The sequence below is a fragment of the Zalophus californianus genome, chromosome 1 (assembly GCF_009762305.2).
Source record: "Zalophus californianus isolate mZalCal1 chromosome 1, mZalCal1.pri.v2, whole genome shotgun sequence".
Classification (NCBI taxonomy): Eukaryota; Metazoa; Chordata; class Mammalia; order Carnivora; family Otariidae; genus Zalophus; species Zalophus californianus.
In genome coordinates, this window is record NC_045595.1 from 139152734 (window position 1) to 139174091 (window position 21358).

General features: G+C 40.5%; 1 protein-coding gene across 2 annotated transcripts in view; it reads left to right on the forward strand.

Moving 5' to 3' along the window:
- Positions 1-977: 977 nt before the first annotated feature.
- TPRG1 (tumor protein p63 regulated 1) overlaps positions 978-21358 on the forward strand; it is a 207885-nt gene continuing 187504 nt past the window's right edge. Inside the window, exons 1-2 of one of the 2 annotated variants that reach the window (XM_027581960.2) lie at positions 978-1441; positions 13498-13586. Coding sequence is in view for 1 of the 2 variants with exons in the window: in XM_027581959.2 (XP_027437760.2) it covers positions 1430-1441 (12 nt within the window). In the remaining variant the exon portion in view is untranslated. The remainder of the gene's footprint in view (positions 1442-13497; positions 13587-21358) is intronic. The other variant, XM_027581959.2, reaches the window with a different exon arrangement.

The following is a 21358-nucleotide window of genomic DNA, read 5'->3' on the forward strand; positions in this document are numbered from 1 at the left end:
GGGGACCCTGGACACTGATACTAAAATTGTTTTCTGGCTCTAGAGGTTCACCTTTATTGTCTTTTTTGACCCCGAGCAAAATTCAGTATGAAGTCTCCGGCCTCTCTAATGATCTGTTCTCTCCTACATAGAGGGGGGGTGGGAAGGAGGAGCCGTCGCTGGGAGTCTTGAACCCTTGTCACACTGCATGTAGTGCCCAGCAGGTAGGACAGGTGGGAAATCAGAGTCCGGGGGGCCGCGGAGCCGAGCGCCTGAGCCCGGTGTGCAGGCAAACGGAAAGGGCTTCGCTCTGCATGCAGAGCCGCAGCTCCTCTGGTCTCAGCTTGTTGACTTGGTCCCAGGGAAGGAACAAAGCCGGCCAAGTGCAATGAAGGGCCGGCAGTGGAAAACCAGTGCCGCTGTCTGCTGGCAGGCAGGGCGGCCAACACCACACTCGGTCAGCTCCCCCCCGCCCCCAAGCGGCGCTCTCCTTCCCCCGCCATGGCTGGCTTTGGCAGGGCTACCAGGCCTGGGAATGCAGGAAGTTTTGGGTCACCGTGACCTCTAGCTGCTGATGCCAGATGAAATATGCCCTGGAGGTTCTCCAGGGTCACATGGTGTGTGGAGCAAGAGAGGGCGGGACTGCTCTTGTGCTGACAAAGTGGCTTTTGGCTCCAAAATGGCACCCCTTGGGGAGTAGGAGGGGTTGTGGGTGGGAAAGGGGGGGGCAGGCGAGGCAGGGGCGTGAGAACGAGCAATAGGGAGAATCAGTCTTGATCTTTTCATCCCCTTTAGCCTTCCAGGAAGCCACTTGCTCCTGGATGTGGGGGCACACCCCCAAATCTGGGGCGCAGACATTTAGGGAAGGGTTTCTGTGCGTTTTTGTTTATTTGGCAAGATGGGCGCGTTTCGAGCTCTCCACACGCTGGGCCTCAGAGCCCGATAAAGCTGGAGAGTAAATGGCGTTTGACGTAATGCTCCTCAGTAGTTCAACCACTCAAAGCGGAAAGGAAGTGGGCTTTCAGCCCCTTTCTGAGAAAATAAGGCCTCTGCCGTTTCCTTCCTGCTGAAATCTCTCTTCACCTCAGGCTGACATGCGGTTCTCCTGAACCCCAGACTCCTAGAGGAGGCTCAGCTGTTCCAAATAAGGCCCTCACCAGAAAGCCAAAGGCGGACACCAATCTTTGGTCCCACTTAGGTTTGATGAGCCCAAATACAGTCCCTTTACCTTCGCCTGGGCAGAGGGAAGGGGCTTGGCTACTTCTGCTTTCAAGAGTCAGGAGCAGAGGCCTAAAATGGAAACAGCTGAGAAGAAAGGAGCCAAGTCAAAAACAACATCCAGCTGAAAGAGGTCAGGCCCGATAAGCAGGCTGACCACAGGCTTGAAAAAGAGGTCAGGCCCCAGGAGCCGAGCTGGAGCAGTGAGGCGTGTTTCTGCCAGGGGAAGACAATGGCCTGTGAGGTAGGTGGGCTGCGCTGTTCCATCCCACATTCGGCTTCAGTTAGTGGAGTGAGGCCTTGCTGGCTTCCCTCTCGTTCTCTGCTGACCGCTGAATTTTCTAGGCTTAGTTGAAATGGGGAGAGGAAGGGTATGCCTGAGCAACTAGAGGCGAGGAATCTTTGGGGAAAATGAAACACATCCAATCTCCAGCTCCAATCTTACCTCCTCCAAGAACCCTTGCCAAGTCACTCCCCATGGGTCTTGGCTCTACCTCTCTACCCCACTCTACTGCACTTCATATTTTGTTTCTGGTGTGTGTCTCAAACTATCACATAATAAATTACTTGGTAACGGTAATGCCTGATATTTGTACCGTGTATCTCTGTTTGCAGAGTTTAGTGCTTTGGGGACTATTAATTCAGTTGCTCTCTATAATGACCTTGAGAAATAGCTGAGTGGTTATTGATAGTCTGCTTTATAGAGAGGTAAACTGGTACAAAAGGCATAGACCTTGATTCGGTCAGGTAAGGGCTTAAATACAAGCTTTAATAACTGGCTGACTACGGGAGGTAGGACAGCTTGCTTGACTGGCTCAGGCAGCTGGTGGTGCCACCAAGAGAGATCTGGACCCTCTTCTTTGTTACTGGAGTCACTGTAGCGTCCACCAAGAGCTACATTTTTGGTAAAAGAAAATCCTGCCCTGGCACACGCAGAAAAAAAAAAAAAAAGATTATTTTGGAGGCGTCATATTTTTTTTTTTTAACAACATTGTTTGGAACCCTGAGCAAATGCCATGGTTTTCTAGCATCAAAACAAGTTTATTCTAAAGTTTCTTTTGGAAATTTGAAGGCTGTGAACTCTGCCAGAGTTCACATCATAGCTTTCCTTGGCAGCTGTGCCCTTGGGTTATTACTGCTCCTCTAGGCACATCTCTGCACCCCTGTCCTGCTTTGATTCCTTTCCCTTTTCCCTTCTGCACACACTACCCTTTCCGACCCTTTGCGTTGTAACTTTGAAGCTTGCCTGTCCATGCTAACAAACTCTCTCCTACTGTTAGGCTTTTTACGGGGTTCATTCCTTACCCTCTGTGGTAACTGGAACCTGGTCTCCCCAGGGGGACCACTTACCTGGAAGTTCTCTTATCCGGAACGCCAATACATTTTTCTTAAATCTTACCCGGAAGTAGCGCAATGTGACCTTTCTCTATACCGCATGTTGCTGCTACCAAATCGTCCTCCGTCTAGTTCCCTATTTCTCTTGGGCTGGGGGGAGGGGAGGGAAACAACATGGCATTTGGCTATACCAGCCAAATCCTCGACACTCTCCACCCCTACTCCCCACTGCCCCACTGCCCTGTCAACCACGGACCTCTTACCCTCTCTTCACATTCATTGATTCCTTGAAGACTAAGGCCCAGAACTTGTTCGCCTTCCTTCCCTAAGTCCGGCCATTATTCTGAGTCATCAATATCCAGAGGACTATCTGATTCCTTGTCTTTCAGAAATATAAAATTTCATCCTCTGACCACAAACCTCTCATTGCATCTCTTAACGCTTCATCTGTTCTCTGGTATATTTGAGTTTCCTTGTGCTATCCATGCCTACCTTCCCCCACTAACAATCCTTCTCTGTTTTCCTGTTCTTCTAACCATCCTGTCCAGCCTGGATGGCCATTCTCTTCTTGGTATCCTAAATCCCTTTCCTCGGACGTTGCACATGCTGAATCAGCTCCAGTCTCTGTTTCCTGGCTCCTGCACTTAGACCACTGGGTCAGCTGAGGGAAATCATGCCACCACATGACTTGATGCGACTCTAAGTTCACGGTTCCAACCTTTGTCTGGCCCTCAGTGACACCTGAATAGTCTTTTATGTATTGAGAGTTTGGTCCTTTTCCTATTTTTGCAACAGATATTTAGACTTTTCTGGAAATTCAATTGCTCTATCCCATGGCTCTCTCTCTCAGCAAGGTACCATATTTGCTACGTCACAATGATGTTGAGGTTATCAGATGAGAATTATAGCTGGAACCATTCCTTATCTTGGCTACACCTGCTTCTGCGGAATAGGTGTCTCTTCCCCTTTCAGGTCAATTCCCTCCTGAGCTCTGGATCTCATCATATACCTCTTCCTCCTCCAGAACGTTGATCTAGCAGTTCTCTCCTGTTCCTTGTATCTTCAACCTCTTCTTCACTACTTTCTTTTCCCCTTCAGCATGGAAAACTACCCATTTGTCCTACCTTAGCAACCCACACTTATTAGAAATTACATTCCATTTACAACTCCTATAGTTGACGTTTTCTGCTCCCTACACCTACAAACCATTCAGAATATACTTAGCTATCCCTGACTCTGCTTCTCCAGCACCCACTCTTTCCTGAACCAGCCACAGTCTGGCAGCCGCCTCCACTACTCTGCATATGACCTTAAAGTGGGTAAACCCACAGATCTATTTGAGGCCCCTTTTTCTTGACCTCTGTACAATATTTGATGCTCTGTGTATATCCTGTCTTTTGGAGTTTCTCCTTCCTTAGCCTCAAGGATGGCACTTTCTTCCACTTTTCCTGTTTTACCACTTATTTTCTGTTTCCTTTGCAAGGTAATAATAACAAAAATAGCAAATATTTCTTGAGTATTTACTAATTTGCTGTGGTGCATGGTCAGATATTTACATACATCTTTTTACTTGGTTGGTAGGAGCCTAGGAGGTAGGTGCTATTATTATTCACCCTTTGCAGATGATGAAGCAGGAATAGAAGTGTCTAACGGACTTGTTCAAATCATGCTACTGCTAATAAGCAACTGAGCTGGGATTTTAAGTCAGGCATTCTGGCTCCAGGGCAGGGACATAACCACCATGGACACTGCTGTCCCTGTTTCCTAAAGACTTTGTTTCTGGGGTTTCAGCTTCAATCTTTCTCTTTTCTCATCCTACATACTCTTTGTAAATGAACTTGTCATCTGCTCCTATGCTCTGTTAAATCCTAATTCTGTAATTCAGGGCAAGAAATAAGAAATCCAGCTGGAGTTATTGTTAAAAATCATTTTCCCTGACCTTTCCTTTATTTGCATTTCTTTATCTGTGAAATGGGAATAATAATTGCACCTAGCTGACAGATGTATGTAAAAAACTGATCTACCTTCATGGCCAGCAGATCACTCTCCTACATCTCGACTTAAAGATCCCACAGGCATCTCACACTCAACAGTTTGATACTGAACTGAATGATGCCCTAAATATTTTAATATTGATGACTCCTCCCCCCTTTTGTCTGCCCAATTGTCCTATGGGTAATCTGTTCCTTCTTCTCTTGGTCCTACATATAACCTGTCTCCATGTTGAATCCTATTGATTCTAATGCTTAAATTGACTTCATTGCCTAAATCTAGGCCTTTAAACCACTGTTATTCCAAACAATTGCAGTGTTTTTCTACCTGAAATCCTTACCCCTACTTCTTGTGGTCCTGAAATAGTATTACAGAAAAAAAAAAAAAAAGATCAGATGATGTCTATTCTGCTCTAAAATTCTTCGATGGCTCCCTAATGCCTTGTTTTTGTTTGTTTGTTTAAATTCTCCTTGCTTTCCTGCTTTGCCTTATTTTTGATACTCTCCTAAATTTTTTTACTTCTTGCCCCAGTAATGGGAACTATTGGCAATCCTTCAAATGCCAGGGTCTCTTACAGCTCATCGTATTTATAAATGCAGCTTTCCCTACCCATCTCCTCTTTCTCTAACATTCCTTTGTTTTCAAAGACTCCATGCAGGTATCATCTCTTGCATAAATGTTTTATCCTCGTGCCCCTGGAGTACTTTGGTGTTTTCTCTGAGTTTCTGCAGCACCTGATGCACACTTCTGTCAATCAATTAATATTCCACATCGTGTTTCTTAACTTCACTTTGCCCCCAGATACCCAGAGCTAGGGTTGGTGAACTATGACCTGTGGATGAAGTTTGGCCTCTTAACCTGATTTTGTAAATTAATTTTTCTTGGAACACAGGCATGATCATTCATGTAAGTATTCTCGTGGCTGCGTTTGTGCTATAAGAGCAGACTGAATAGTTGTGACAGAATCTATATGATCTACGAGGCCAAAGTATTTACTGTATGGCCCCTTGCAGAAAATGTTTGCAGACCTCTGATCTTACATCAATTACCGTGCATTACTACAGCCAGATTCTTAGAGATGCCAATGCCTGGAGGGAGAAAGTAGATCAAGATCTTGCAGAGGATGAATGGCAAAGGAAGGGGTATTTGGATGAGTCAGATACACACCGTAGGGGCTCATGTTCCACTCAACCCTGCTGAAAATGTTGTAATCATCTATGTCCACACACATGACCTATGAAACACTTCTTAAGAGTGTTGTAAGTCAGGGACTATTTTTTTCATCTTTGTGTCTTCCATGTGTAGCATGATAATAAGCTATTAGAAGTTTAAAAAAGAAGGCAAGCTTAAGCAGAAAGAATTTTGCAGGACCCTGGGATATATTCATGGAATCCAAGGAAGAGGTGAACGCCCAGTCCTTGGGAAAGGCAAAGCAATGGAGCAGATATATGACTGCCACCAGCATCCAGTCTGTCTCGTGTCTCTGCTATTTTTTCACTGAGCCAGCTTAGTTTTTTCTTTTTACTGTGGACTTCTCCAGCTGACAATAAGCATGGTCCTTCACAACTTCTGAACATTTCACCCTATAGTTTTCCGCCATTGACCATACTTCATCCTGATTTTCTCTTAGTCCCAAATCCCAAAATACTAAGTCAGTTAGGACTATCACTTATGGTCAGGAAGTAGGGATTAGTTGAGAAAATGAAAGTTTTTGTGATACATATTGATAAACTAGAGAAACAGGAAGGCGCCCCCCAAAAAAGTGGTACTGTTCTTTTTTTCAAGATTTATTTTTGAGAGAGTGTGAGAGAGAGAGAAAGAGTGAGTGGGAGAGGGAGAGAGAATCCTTGAGCAGACTCCCCGCTGAGCACAGAGTCTGATGCAGGGCTAGATCCCAGGACACTGAAATCATGACCTCAGCTGAAATCAAGAGTTGGCCACTTAACCAACTGAGGCACCCAGGCACTCCAGAGTGGTACTGTTCTAAGAAGAAAGGGTGCTGGACACGTAAAGCAATGGGTGCATCCTATAGTAACTCTTGGTAGGTTCTCCTGTAGTAGCACTTGGTAGATGCTTCCCACAGCAGCAAGTACGAGGCACTTAACCAAGATATATTGGCTGAATAAATGAATGGCTGAATGAAATGAATAAAGGATTTAACCTCTCTGAGTCTCTTTTCCTCCTGTAAGATGAGAATACCATTTATTTTATAGACCTGTGTTGAGAATAAAGTACTTGTGCACTGGCAGGTAATAGACACTCAGTAAATGCTATCTAAATGTCTAATCCCTCATCTGGGTTGGGATTGGGAGGAGGACTTAGGAAGAATGTAACATAGCCAGTCACTTTTTAAAGTTTCATCAACATGATGGTCTGATAAAATCTCTATCAGTCTCTGTGTCCCATCTTGTCTCCTAATCATTCTTTTAAATCAACTAAATCAAATAAAGTCCAGGACTCTCCCTTGGCTCAGGCTGAGTTGCCACATTCCTTAAGGGAAACTCTAGGGCATCACAGAACAAGCTCTCATTTGCATCTATAAGACACTATATTCATATGTTCAGAAGATTAACAGAAACTCAAGTTTAAGAACCCCTGACCTCCTTGATTAATGTTTGTTTATTCTTTGACAAGCAAAGTTTCAGCTTACCTGTTCACCAAACTAGCTCACACAGCCCACACTCAAACTATTGATTCTTGCGCCTTCTTGAATGTTCTTGGGTTGCTCTTTTTCTTTATCTCCTATTAAAATGATTCTTCCTGCCTTCACTTGCATAGCTCTTCATCCTTCAGTGTCTGCTCTGGCTCTATAACTTTCCTGGTCCACGCCCATCCACCTCCAGAAGTCCTTTAACAACTTTCCCCCAGATCTGGTACAGAACATTTATGCTCAAGCCAGGTATCCTGGGGCTCTCACCTCTCACCCCAATTTCCCTTACCAAACTGTACCAAAATTCTCAACCCATAATGGGCAATACTGATAAAGATTTCTGATGAATGAACATTTCCATCCACTGGTGAAATGCTTTATGGTAACCATAGATAGATACAAAGCTTCCTAACAGCTCTCCCCTGGTGGTGTTATTAAAGCCATCCCACTCCTTATTATAGCTCCTGTCTCCTAGATGATTAACAGTTTTGGGAGATGAAACTTCTCTGTTACCGAGAAGAGTTTCTTAAATCTTTCTGTTAAGAGGCACTTTCCAATGGTATCTCCTGGTGCTGGAATACACTTTACAGGTTGTCTATTACATTGGTCCTTAAGGTTTTGTCTGAATTTTCTCTAGGTGTCCCCAAGGGGTGTTTGAATCTGTACATACATTTATGATTTATTTGTGACTTCTAAAGGAACACCTATTTCCTCCATCTGCCAAGTTAGACCTCTCCCACTCTTATCTGATTCTTTCTTACATACTGAGCAACGTTTTGCTCCCCAGTGAACATCGACCATGAAATTCTCTGGCATCCATTAGAGGCCTTTGACGTCCCCTCTTCTCCATGAGACAACTTCGTGAAAGTATGTGGGATCCAGACTGTGTCTCCTTTGTTTTCTCTTTCCCAGCACTGTCAGGCTTAAAAGCATTAACTCTTGCTCATATGTTAAGGTTTTGAGTCCACTAACCTTTTCTCAAGATACATTCTAATCTATTAATTTTCTTATGAAAATTCTTAATTTGGGGGCACCTTGGGGGGTACAGTTGGTTAAGCATCTGACTCTTGGTTTAGGCAGGTCATGATCTCGTGGTCATGAGATTAAGCCCCATGTCAGGCTCCATGCTCAGTGTGGAGTCTGCTTGAGATTTTCTCCCTTTCTGTCTGCCCCTCCAGCTCATTCTCTCTCTCTCTCACATAAATAATCTTTAAAAAAATTATTTTTAACTAGCTGACTCTTTTTGAAGCCTGTAGAATAGAGGATGTCTGAAATGTCCTTCAGGCATAATAAATACTAAATATATAGGGATTAGGAATTTTCTTTGGATATAGAGACATTCTAAGTTGGAAACATTTGTTGAGGATAAAAGTTTAGCCTGAGTAAAAATTAGGATGTCCGTTTTCATAATTGTTCTAGTCTTATCTCAAAAGCAGTAGGAGATTAGCGTCATGGTAGCATGAATAAAAACCATCAATGGTTACCCTGGCCTTCTGCTAATGCTTTGGATATGTCAAGCTTTTTTCACCTCAAAACCTTTGCAAGTGCTCTTTCCTTTACTGGAAATACTCTCTGCAACCTCTTTCCCTCAAATTTTTACCTTTCAGTTCCTTATGCTTCAAGTCGCTGAGAAACTTTCCCTTGATGCCTTTACCCTCCACCCTAATCCCCCACCTAATTCAGGTCACCCATCATTATTTCCCATCCTGCCTTTAACTTTTCCTTATGGCAAACATCACAATTTTAAATATATTTATTTGTATTATTATTTAGCACCTGTCTTCTCCACTAGACTGTAACTTCTGGAAAGGTTCCAATCCTATCTGCTTTTGTTTACTGTGAAATTTTTAGTTCCTGGCAGGGAGCCTGGTTTATATTGAGAATTCACATAGTATTTGCTGGAGGGAGGAAGGAAGGAAGGAAGGAAGGAAGGATGGATGGATGGATGGATGGATGGATGGATTCCTACAGCATACTGTTTTCTTTCTTCCTTGCTTACATTTGTATATGACCTTATTCTTTTCAAAAGGTTTTCATGTTCCTCTCATTTTAGGTAGGGAAGGGTGATACTCTCCCAATTTCCATCTGATGCCACTGAGGTCCAGAAATTGGAACTAACACAAACTCACTTAGCTGGTGGCATGTGGGGCTGTGATCAGAGATGGGACTACATGTTGACTCAGTCCAGAACTCTTTCCATTAATAATTTTTAAGAATAAAGTTAAAGAGTTTCTTTTAGAAATAATTTAAATGCACATAATATGATTTTTAAAAAGATTTATTTACTTATTTGAGAGAGAGAGAGAAAGAGAGATACAGAGTACTTGAGTGGGAGGAGAGGCAGACGAAAAGGGAGAGGGGAAGCAGGGAGCCTGATGCTGGGCTCTGTTCTGGGACCCTGAGATCATGATGTGAGCTGAGATAATGACCTGAGCAGGAATCAAGAGTCAGGTGTTCAAAGACTGAGCCACCCAGGTACCCCAATTTTTTTTTATCTTGGGGGAAAAAAATACCATCTAATTCTTGGAAACATCGAGGCAAAATGAAATCCTTTGACTTCTTTTTTTTAGGAGATTTAATTTTTTTAGAGCAGTCAGGTTTGTAGCGAAATTGAGCAAAAGGTACAAAGATTTTTCCCCATGCCCCCCGCAATCACATGACTTTGATGGCTTGATTTCTTCATGTGACCTACTGTGGAGAAGAATGTAAAGGAAAGATCTCACGGACTTGGTCCCATTTCTTTGGGGTTCATAGAACTTCAGACAGACAGTATGGAATACATATTGATTAAAAGCAGGAAACAATTTCTCCATCTGAACATATTTGTTTTCTTATGAGAGCATTTGGTCAAAATGAAATTTTAGTTTTTGTCAAACCAATGGCTTAAAAAATTAAAAATTCTCTAACATGCCTTTTGCTTCACAGTATGTCTATCACAAATTCCCCCCTTTTTTTCCTATGGATTTACTTCACTCTATTAGTCATTACCTTGCAATAACAAGTAGACTTGAAAGCATTGCAACATCATTCCTTTATAGAAATTCCCATACGTGGAACCATTTTTCCCGCTGAATCATGCTACTCTTCTTTCCTTATTTCAAATGAGGAAAGTCAGTTCTTCTGCATTCAAAAAATCCTACAACCCCAGAGCAATCCTATAGCACAAACTTACCTTAAGTGAAAAATTACATAAACCACTACAAGTGTTACACTGAATTAATAGATAATTTTTAAAATATCCCCTAATTTGTAGACTATCCCTGATTTATATCTCAGGTTATAAAATTCCTGCGTGTGGTATCATTTGTTTTTATTTCTCTGTGGAATCAGCCAGGTTTTGAGTCATTAGGGAAGAGAAGTTTCTTAGAATGTAGTATTCTTTTCTCACTTCTTTGGAAAAAAATAGCATTTCATAGAATCCTAAGGTTTTATGGTGGTGGGATATTTTTTAAAGCTATTTAGACCTCCTGCCTTTGACTTCTCTCTGCAATAAGCCCTCCAAACCCATCTATTCCCTCCTTGAATACTTTGTGTGACGGGTAACTTACCACCTCGCTTCTATACACACCCAGGGAAAAACCAGGTTGATTGCTTGCCCAACTGAAGGTGGTCCCTCTAGCCCCCAGCAGGTTGCTGGCTTGTGAAACACAGGGCTTCATTTATGTCTGAACAGTAGCTTCCCTGAAATTCTGGACATCTGGAAAGTGTGCTCTGCAGTTGGGTCCAACATGTGATTGTGTTGACTGGTAGCAAGGCAGGCTGACTTCGTTTGGGGCTGGAGGCAGGGGCGTGTTGACAATAGCTCTCAGAACAAGCAGGTCCCTGACTAGCTGCTTGTGAGAAAGAGAATGTTTTAAGTGAGCTTACGTTTCTAAATGCTCCTTCAAAAGTACCTGATTGACATTGGGAGGTTTAAAACAGGACAATATGCAATATGTGAATTAATTACTCTTTTTCACTGATTATTATTTTTTTTTACTTAATATTTGGCAGCACATTTTTCAAAAATCTTATTTTTTAGAATCTTTCTTTCTTTCTTTCTTTCTCTCTCTCTCTCTCTCTTTCTTTTTGTGCTTCAGAACTGCTGTCCAGAATGCTGATAGACTGGCAACTTTTCTTAGTATGATTTTATGCACATTCTTTTACACTTGTTGGCTCACACATTGTTCCTTGCATTCAAATATCTCAGTTCCTACCTTTTGTAGAAACCATAATCCCATAACACAATAACATAATTTTAATAATGTCAAATCAGGTATTTCCATCTTCCTGTAAAGGAAACTGCAATTAAGGTAGCACCTTTAAAATTTCTTATCCAAGAGAGGTGGAGCAATATTTTAAGATATCAATCTGTTTTGTTCTAGCAGTGTTTCCATCTCCCCTCCCTCTCTCTTCACCCCTGTACTTAACTCTACTTGATTGCCTCAGGGGAGGCCGTGAAAGGGCTGAACTCAGAAATAGCCCGCTTGTCTTTCTGACATTTGTCATGGAAAAGCCTAAGCCCTCAGGGGAACTTTGAGAGTTTTTGTGGAGAAGGTAAAAGGTTGGTATTTCAGGGTATAGACAAAGTATTTTGGCCAGAAGCAAGCAGAGGAGAGAGCAGAGTATTCCTCTGGGCACTGTGTACAGAAGTGAGGGGGTGGGGGTGGGGAGGGAGAGGGAGAGGGAGGGAGAAAGGCAGAAAGAAGTGATGATTCAGAGAGCTCTGTGGTCCAGAGAAGAAGGCTCTTGCACTCTACTTCCCAGCAGCACTGATGGAACAGTAACTAAACCCTAAAGAGGAAATGGCTGCCTCGTGCGTGGAATACAATGTAAAAATTGATACACAGAAGTCTTGTAAGAAAAATTCTCTTTTTCCAAGAGTGACAGGGAAACACTGGGGAGTTACCAGATATAATGGGCTATGCAGCAAGGGACAATGGATGCAGCCACCATGTGGAACTAGGACTATGTATAAATCCATTGCCATGGCCCTCCCACCTTGCTACTGCCTGTGGAATCCTAAGTATGGCATAAGCTTGGGAGAAACCGGGATGGGGGATAAGTCTCAGGAAGAATTGATGATAAGTTTATCTACCAACCCAGTGGAGTAGAAACTCAGGATAGAAATATTACGTTGAATTATGGGTTTATAGTATACCTTAGTGTGTGAAATGAGAGGAAAACTTGCTGTAAAATCAAGAATTTTCTCACTTAAAAAGTATTTAAGGTAAATCAACATACAGTAAAGCTCATCCTTTTAGTACACAGTTCTGTTCATTCTGGCAAACATTCCATCTTGTAACCACCACCACCACCATCATAACAGAGAACAGTTCTCTCTCTCCCCTCGACTCTCTAGGATTCCTTTGTCCCTCTCCCCTGGCAATCACTGCTCTGTTCTTCACCCTATAGTTTTGGCTTTGCAGGATTGTCCTATAAGTGAAGTCATGCACTATTGAATTAATTACTCTTTTTCACTGATTTCACAAGAGTTTTGAGACTAGCTTCTTACACTTAGAATAATGCATTTGAGATTCATCCATGCTGTTGCATGTATTGGTTTAGTTCCTTCTTATGACTGAACAGTATTAGACATAAGTATGTACCATAATTGTTTCCAGACGTGGGTGATTGTAAATAAAGTCGCCATGAACATTTACCTGGTTTTGTGTGAACATGGGTGTTCCTTTTACTTGGGTAAATACTAGAAGTAGGATTGCTTCATTGTGTGGTTTCTGTTTAACTTTATAAGATACTTCCAAATGGATTTCCAAAGGGGCTGTAACACTTTTCATTCTCATCAGCAATGTAGGAGGAATTTTACTTTGCTCCACTTTGTATTGTCAGTTTTTTCTTAAATGTTCAATTCTAATAAGCATGTAATGGTATTACATTGTGGTTTTAATTTGCATGGTTTGCTTGCCATTTTTATATTTTTGGGTAAATTATCCATTCAAATATTTTGACCACGTAAAAAAATTTTTTCTTTAATTGTTGAATTTTGAGAGTTCTTTATATATTCTGGCTACCAGCCAGATATATCATTTGGAAATACTTTCTCCCAGTCTGTGATTACTATGCTTTTATCAGGAGTTTCAAAGTGTAAAAGTGCTTATATTTGATAAAGTCCAATATATCAAATTGTCTTTTATGGCTTAGACTTTAAGAACTCTTTGTGTATTTTGAAGGTTACAAAGTCCCCCCCCCTTTTTTTCTTCTAGAAGTTTTATAGTCTTTTACATTTAGGTCTATGATTCATTTTTGAGTTAAGTTTTGCCTAAGGGGCAAGATGTGGATCTAGGTTCTTTTTTTGATTTTTGTTCCTTTGGGTTTTTTTGCAGATGGACACAGAATTGTTCCAGCTATTTGTTGAAAAGATTACCCTTTGTTGAATTGCCTTTGCACCTTTATTGAACTCCATTGACCACATGTGAGTCTGTTCTTGGACTCTATTTTGGTGCACTGATCTATACCTTTAACAAACTTTCTCTAACACCAAACTGTTTTGACTATTACAGCTTTATAGTAAGTCTGGAAATTAGGTAGTATAACCCCTCCAACTTTGCTTTTCCTTTCAAAATTGTTTCATCTTTTCTTATTTCATCGCCTTTCTTTGTGAATTTTAGAATCGGCTTGTCAATTTCTAAAAAGAAAATTCTTACTGGGATTTCAACTGGAATTATATTGAATCTGTAAATAGGTTTAGAAAAAAATTAACATTTTAACTTGCTGATAATTTGAAAGATTTATGCATAAGTATTTCATGTTTTTTGCTGCTGTTGTAAATACTTTTTGCATTTCAATTTTTAATTATTCATTGTTGGTATAGGAAAAATATGATTGACCATATATATCCTGCACTCTTGTTAAACTCATGTATGAATTCTAACAGCTTTTTTGAGATTCTTTTTTAGGCAATCATATTACCTATGACTAGAGACTCATTTCTTCCTTTCCATTCAATATGTCTTTTTTTTTTTTCCTTTGACTTGTTGCATCGGATTACTTTTGGTACAATACCGAGTAGAAGTGGTAAGAACAGAGATTCTGGTCTTAGGGGGAAAACATTTAGTCTCTTACCATTAAGTATCATGTTAGCTTAATTCTTTTGTGGGTTTACCTTTTATCAGGTTGTGGAAGTTCCCTTTTAGTCCTAGTTTACTCTGAGGTCTGTTTGATTTTTTTTTTTTTAATCAGGAATGAATGTCAAATTTTGCCAAAAAAATTCCTCTGTAGCCTGTGAGATACTCTATTATTTATCCCTTTTTATTCTGTTGATATGATATGAATTACATTGACTGATATTTGAATGTTAAACCAGCCTTGCATTCTTGTGATCAACTCTACTTAGTCATGATATAACATCCTTTTCATATACAATTAGATTCCATTTGAAAGTACTTTATGGAAATTTTTACATCTATGTTCATAAGAGATATTGGTGTATAATTTTATTCTTTCCCTCCTTTTTTTCTTTTCTTTCTTTCTTTCTTGTTTGGTTTTATTATCAGAGCACTGTTGGTCTCATAAAATTAGTTGGAAGATTTTCCCTCCTACTCTATATTCTGGAAGAATTTGTATGTAATTGGTATTATTTCTTGCCTAAGAACTGTTTTTCATGATGGAAAATATCCAGATGTTTGTCTGGATTTGTTAAAAAAAATTTTTTTCCCTTACATGACCAGCAGCTAAAATACCCAAAACTCTTTATTACATGACGGAGTTTCTATCTTGATAATTTTACTGTAGGGTATTTTGGGAGATAACTAGTGAATGCACCTCCACTGGCACCAGCTCTAGGGCAAGTTTTGTGGATTTCTTAGAGTAGGAAATCCATTTGTTGGGCACAGACTTTGTATCAGACACCTAGGTGCTGTGTGTTCAGAATGTCTATTATGTCTCCCAAAATTAAGCAGTAGATACTAGTATTTCTCCATCTTTATAGGTGAGAAAATAGTGCCTTATGAAATCTGGTAATTTTCTTTTTATGTGAATGTGTCCAAATGATAGCACTACACTCTGTTTTTAAAAAAGGCTCTGGTGTTCTTTTCTGATTTTAAAAATAATTCATGGTTGTTATAGAAAACTTAAATAAAATTTATGGACTATTTTTATTTTTTATAGAGACTCCCAGTCTTATTTCCATATGCAGCAAAATAGTATTTGGAGAATAAAGTGAGAAATGTTTTTATATCCCCATGCTTTCAAGAGCCCTTTCCCAAACATCCAAGTAATAAAGATAACTTTTCTTGAAAGAAAAAGACAATACTTTGAGAAAGTAAAATGTATGTGTTTTAATTCCAAATCTCTTCTTTAAATAACTAGAGCTAAAATCTGGAGAATGTAGATCACTGAATTTATTCCATGAATGACACAGAATAAGAGCTCTCCCACACCACCCAACTTCCTCCAAATAAGAGTTTGATGAGGAAGAAGAGGACTAGTGATGCCAGTTGTAGATTTAGGCGTGGCCTCTGTCACTGGGAAGGAGCCCAGCATCCCATTTTTCACTTTGTAGAAACCTTAATTCCTAGTATTTGGCCCAGAAGGGTGGGTGATAGAAATTCTAGATAGATTAAGGGTACATGAGAGCCCAATAAATTGTTGACTGGATTCCTCAGATGTAACCTTGAGGGGCTGCAAGACTCATAGAAAAATCTCAACTACAATGTAACTGTTGAGCTAAACCACAGCGGTGGCTAAGGGGAGACATAAGGAGAACTCTATTCCTACCTAAATTCTCTTTGTACATAAAGTAGGAATTTCTGTTTTTGTAGAAGTAAAGAAAGAGACCACTCATCTTTGCTTCATGTCACCCACTCTTAGACTTGATTGTAAGACACACATGTACTCTGTTTGGTGGGAACTTGTGGCTCTGCTTGAGGCAGGATGTGTGCATTCAGTTTGGGAGTAGAGCTTGAGACTGAGGAGGAAGAAAAGCGATTTCTATAGTAAAACTACTGTTTTGATCTTTGATAATTCTTTTTTTTTAAGATTTTATTTATTTACTTGACAGAGAGAGAGACACAGCGAGAGAGGGAACACAAGCAGGGGGAGTGGGAGAGGGAGAAGCAGGCTTCCCTCTGAGCAGGAACCCGACGCGGGGCTTGATCCCAGGACCCTGGGACCATGACCTGAGCCAAAGGCTGACGCTTAATGACTGAGCCACCCAGGTGCCTGTGATCTTTGATAATTCTTGAGTCATTTCTCAAGTAGATCAGATCTTGAGAGGGGAGTGGAGTGTTACTTATTTCCTTCCACTGCAAACTCCAACATATTAATTGGTACATGGGCTGGGAATCTTGAGAAATAGTCCCAGTGGCTAATATTAGGAGGCTGAACTGCAGGGGAAATTGACCCTTACACAGTAGCTAGGGCAATAGGTGTAGGCTTTAATACTTTGGTAAGCCAAATTCTCTTGGATTGTTGACTTAGGTAATCGGCAGTGGCTCATATTTTAATTATAGGGCTGGATTTCCACTGGTATGGATCTGTACAGCTCACCTTGGCATAGATTTGTCCAATGCAGTTGTGCTTCATTATACAAGCCCTTAAAAAAATATAAAGAGCACTGTGAATTGTGTAAGACTGTTGAATCACAGACCTGTACCTCTGAAACAAATAATACATTATATGTTAAAAAAATAAAAAGAAGATAGTAGGAAGGGAGAAATGAAGGGGGGCAAATCGGAGGGGGAGACGAACCATGAGAGATGATGGACTCTGAGAAACAAACTGAGGGTTCTAGAGGGGAGGGGGGTGGGGGGATGGGTTAGCCTGGTGATGGGTATTAAAGAGGGCACGTTCTGCATGGAGCACGGGGTGTTATACGCAAACAATGAATCATGGAACACTACATTAAAAACAAATGATGTAATGTATGGTGATTAACATAATAAATAAAATAAAAAAAATAAAGGTACTTAAAAAAATATTAATGGCTGACCATTGGTTCCCTGCATTGTTGGTGGGAATATACAGTGAGGCAGCCATACCAAAAATGGTATGACAACCTCCTAAAAAAAAAAGTAAAAAAATAGAATTAATATATGATCTAATAATTCTACTTCTGGGTATATACCCCAAAGAAATGAGAGTAGGGTCTCAGAACACCCATGTTCATAGCAGCACTATTTACAATAACCAAAGGATAGAAGCAACCCACGTGTCCATTGACAGGTGAATGAATAAACAATATACATATAATGGAATATTATTCAACCCTAAAAAGGAGGAAATTCTGATATATGCTGCAACATGCATGAACATTGAAGACTTTATGCTAAGTGAAATAAGCCTGTCATTAAAAAGTCAAATACTATATGAGTCCATTTATATGAGCTATCTAGAGTAGTCAAGTTCATAGAGAGAGTAAGTAGAATGGTGGTTGCCAGGGGCAGCGGGGAGGGGGAAGGGAGACCTTTTGTTTAATGAGGATAGCATTTCAGTTTTGCAAGGTGAAAATAGTTCTGGAGATCAGATGCACCACAGTGTGAATGTACTTAACACTACTGAACTGTACACTTAAAATTGGTTAGGATGGTAAATTTTATGTTATACATATTTTAAAACAATTTAAAATAAAAATAATAAAAAACACTAAAAATATTCTGCTCAAAGAGAAGTTAGAATTGGCTGTATCCCCTTTTCCTGTCATTATCAGTTTGCTTGTCCTCTGAGATCTCAAACTTTCCCTTAAAGAACACTCTTATCTCCAGTTCAAACCATCTTGCTTCCTTTACCTGAGGCAAAGTTTAATACAAATACTTCATTGGAAGGTACAATCTTGGGCAGGAAAAGGTGAGAGAAAAGACGGTAAGGAGGAAAATAGGTAAACAAATATAAGGTGGTAGTTACTGAGCGGGCCACCTTTTCATTAAAAAATAACCAGTGGTTGTTCAGTCACTTGGGTTATCTCTGGAAAGAGGTGGGGAGAGGAATTTATTTGCCAGCTCCTTGCCACCACCTTTCACTCAGTAGTCAAGTTTCTTATTATAGAGAGACACCCTTGTACTTTTAGGTTATACAACCTGGCCCCCTTAAAGGAGATAGTACTTAGGGAAGCCAGGTTCCATGTCCTGTGTGTGAGAACTGTATCCAAATTCCAAAGTGGTAGAAGGAACAAACACCTTTGTGGGTCAGGTCAGGTCCCAGTCCTGTGACTTGGCTGGAGATACTCTGGTTGCGGCCACAGCCAGCACAATGGAGGCCATGTTAGCAGATGAGGAGGTGCTGGGGATGGCAGTAGCATTAAAGTAAGTGGAGAAGTATCTGGGAAGCCACTGAGAACATATTAGACCTAAGAGGGCATATTAACTGTGCCTAACACAGAGACATACTAGCAGAAAATACAGTGAGTCCAGAAGAGATGGTGGCCAGCCTTGGTGTAAGTGTTGCTCTGGTGGAGCAACATGTTCAAAATGGGACTATCCAATGCTGGGAGATATGGATAGACCAGATTTGGTCAAAAATAAATGCAGTTGGAAAACTCAGAACTCATGACAATTATGATTTTCACAATGGAGGAGTCCCTAGATTAGTAATGGTAAATAACACTAGCCGCTGTTACAAACCCTGCAATATTGGTGTTTGCCAGATGCAAAGCATGCCTGCTTAAAACAGGGCGTGGAGGCAATGTTGCTCTTACGCAGCACTGAAGTACCAGGAACACAGGTTCAAGGTGAAGCTGGGTATTGTTAGGTTTCAGAGGCTGGATGGAAGAAAACAAACAAACAGTGACCTGATGACTGGGGCTGGTACCACTGAAAATTTCTAAACTTTGGGTGGGGAGGAATAAGGAAGTCACTCTCTGAAGAAAAAAAAAAAAGTTGAGAATATGCACAAGTGAATTCTCCCCACCTACAATTAGGGTAAATATCCTTATTCTTAACCTAATCATAAGTATTCTCACTAAATTTAAGTTTCAAGATGTAGACTCTGGACAAAGAGATTGGTAAGGCTAAAAAGATGTAGATATTATTTTTTCTCTTCTATTTTAGTCAGATATCCTAGTCATCTGCTTGGGTCTTGGCAACAGCTATGTGTGTCTTATGTTACAGACCTTGAGAGAGATCTAGGTATGTCATTTTGACTGGGATCTTGGTTCTAAGGGCTGGGGATTTGCTTGTGTTTTTTTTTATATTTTGAATGTGTGGGATAGGCATTGTGATAATGTTTGTATATATTAACTTCCTGGTGTTTTTAACTAGTGGGACAGGAGAAAGGCTTGATTGGATTAAGTGAATTGGGAAGGCCTTTAAGGAATTATCCTGTTCTATTAGCAGAGAGCTCGGGCTGGGGGTGATATGGGAACCCATGCTCTGTTCAAGGTTCTGAGCCAACAGATTCCCTGGTTGAAATGAAAAAGAAATAGGAAAGATTTTTTTCTTGGCACAAAATTTACAATAGGAAAGGATGTTAATTGGGGACCTCAGTTTCTCTTTGAGAATTTGATAATGGGATGAAGTTCTTTTTTTTTTTTTTTAATTATTTTTTTTTTTAAAGATTTTATTTATTTATTTGAGAGAGAGAGAATGAGAGATAGCACGAGAGGGAAGAGGGTCAGAGGGAGAAGCAGACTCCCCGCCGAGCAGGGAGCCCGATGCGGGACCCGATCCCGGGACTCCAGGATCATGACCTGAGCCGAAGGCAGTCACCCAACCGACTGAGCCACCCAGGCGCCCTGGGATGAAGTTCTTATTGCTCAAATCTGAAACATTTTAATATTGTTTTGTTTTTTTTTTGGTAATCTTTACTTTGATATTTGATGTCATTGTCTATATATTGGAATGGGAATAATTTAGAATAACAAGAGGACATTTGGTCTAGAGTATAGTGTGAATTACTCTTCTTACCCATTTGAGTATTTTATAGACAAAAACTAAATTGCTTTGTCCCAGTAGCATATACAAAGAAACCAGTTGGTTGACTTGGGGGTAACTATCACATGAATGTGGGAGGCTGATCTCTTCCCCCAAGGACAGCAGCCAATCTGCCTTCAGGTGGCATGTAATAAAGATTATAAAATGGTTAAAAGTCTTTTCCACATTACAAGTTAGATAATAAACAATATCCAATTTGAGTTACATACTACCATGTGACTTAGGCAGGACAGTGGTAGCTACGCTTTACTTCCAAAAAAAGAAAACTAAGACATAGGGAGTAAGATTTTCCAGAAGACATGTACCTGCTTTATGCTCTATAAACTATTTGTCACTGATATTCCTAAACTAGACTATCAAATGGGAGTTGGACTAGGAACAGGGACCTTCAGATGGGATTGGAATCGACATGGATGCACAGGGCAAATGTTCAGACATAAAATTCTGTATTGTGTATCTATTTTTTAATTCAACATGCATTTATAGGATACAGTATCTACAATGAATATTCAGGAGTTCCACACATAGGACACTGAACTAAGTATTGAGAAATATACTGAGACAGAGACTAGTCCTTGTCTTTTGGAGTACACCATCTAGTTAAAGCCATAAGACAAAGACATTATGATAAGAAGTCACATTTGTTCACTGCCATAAGAAAGGCCTAAGGAATTGTAGGTATTCTGATTATGGAGAATGAACACTTCTAATCTGAGGTGACCAGAGCAAGTTTTATGAAAGTTAATCCTTCTGAAACTTTCTTATTCCCAATACGTGAGCTTCAACTATGATCACCAACTGCCAACATTGTTTGGCCTCCTTAAAATTATTCCAAAATTTATTTAGCCACTACTTTCCCTTATTCATTCATATGCTCACTCATTCATTCAACAAACATAATTTTGAGGATCTGAAGGGCTTTAGAAGATGGAGACACAGCCAGCATCACCACTACCACAACAACCCAGTCCATGTGTGTCAAAGAGCTCATTGAGGAATACAAAACACCCCTCCCTCCAAAAAAAATCAATGCTATTAACCCAGAGTGTGGCAAGAACTGTGAGAAAGATAAGAGCAGTGTACTCTGCATTCACATAATATGGGCACCCAGCCAGATTTGGGAAGCCAAGAATGTCTTCCAAAGAGAAGTGATATCTAGGTTTAGACCTGAAAGATAAATGCGTGTTAGTTGCTAAATGGACCCAGAGAGGCAAGAGTGCTAAGAAGGTTCAAGAAATTTTGTCTGAATTATTGTAGCAGTAAAGGTAAACCTGGTCAACCTTGCTGGTGTGGGTTGAGTGATTTCAGGGTTTTGAAAATT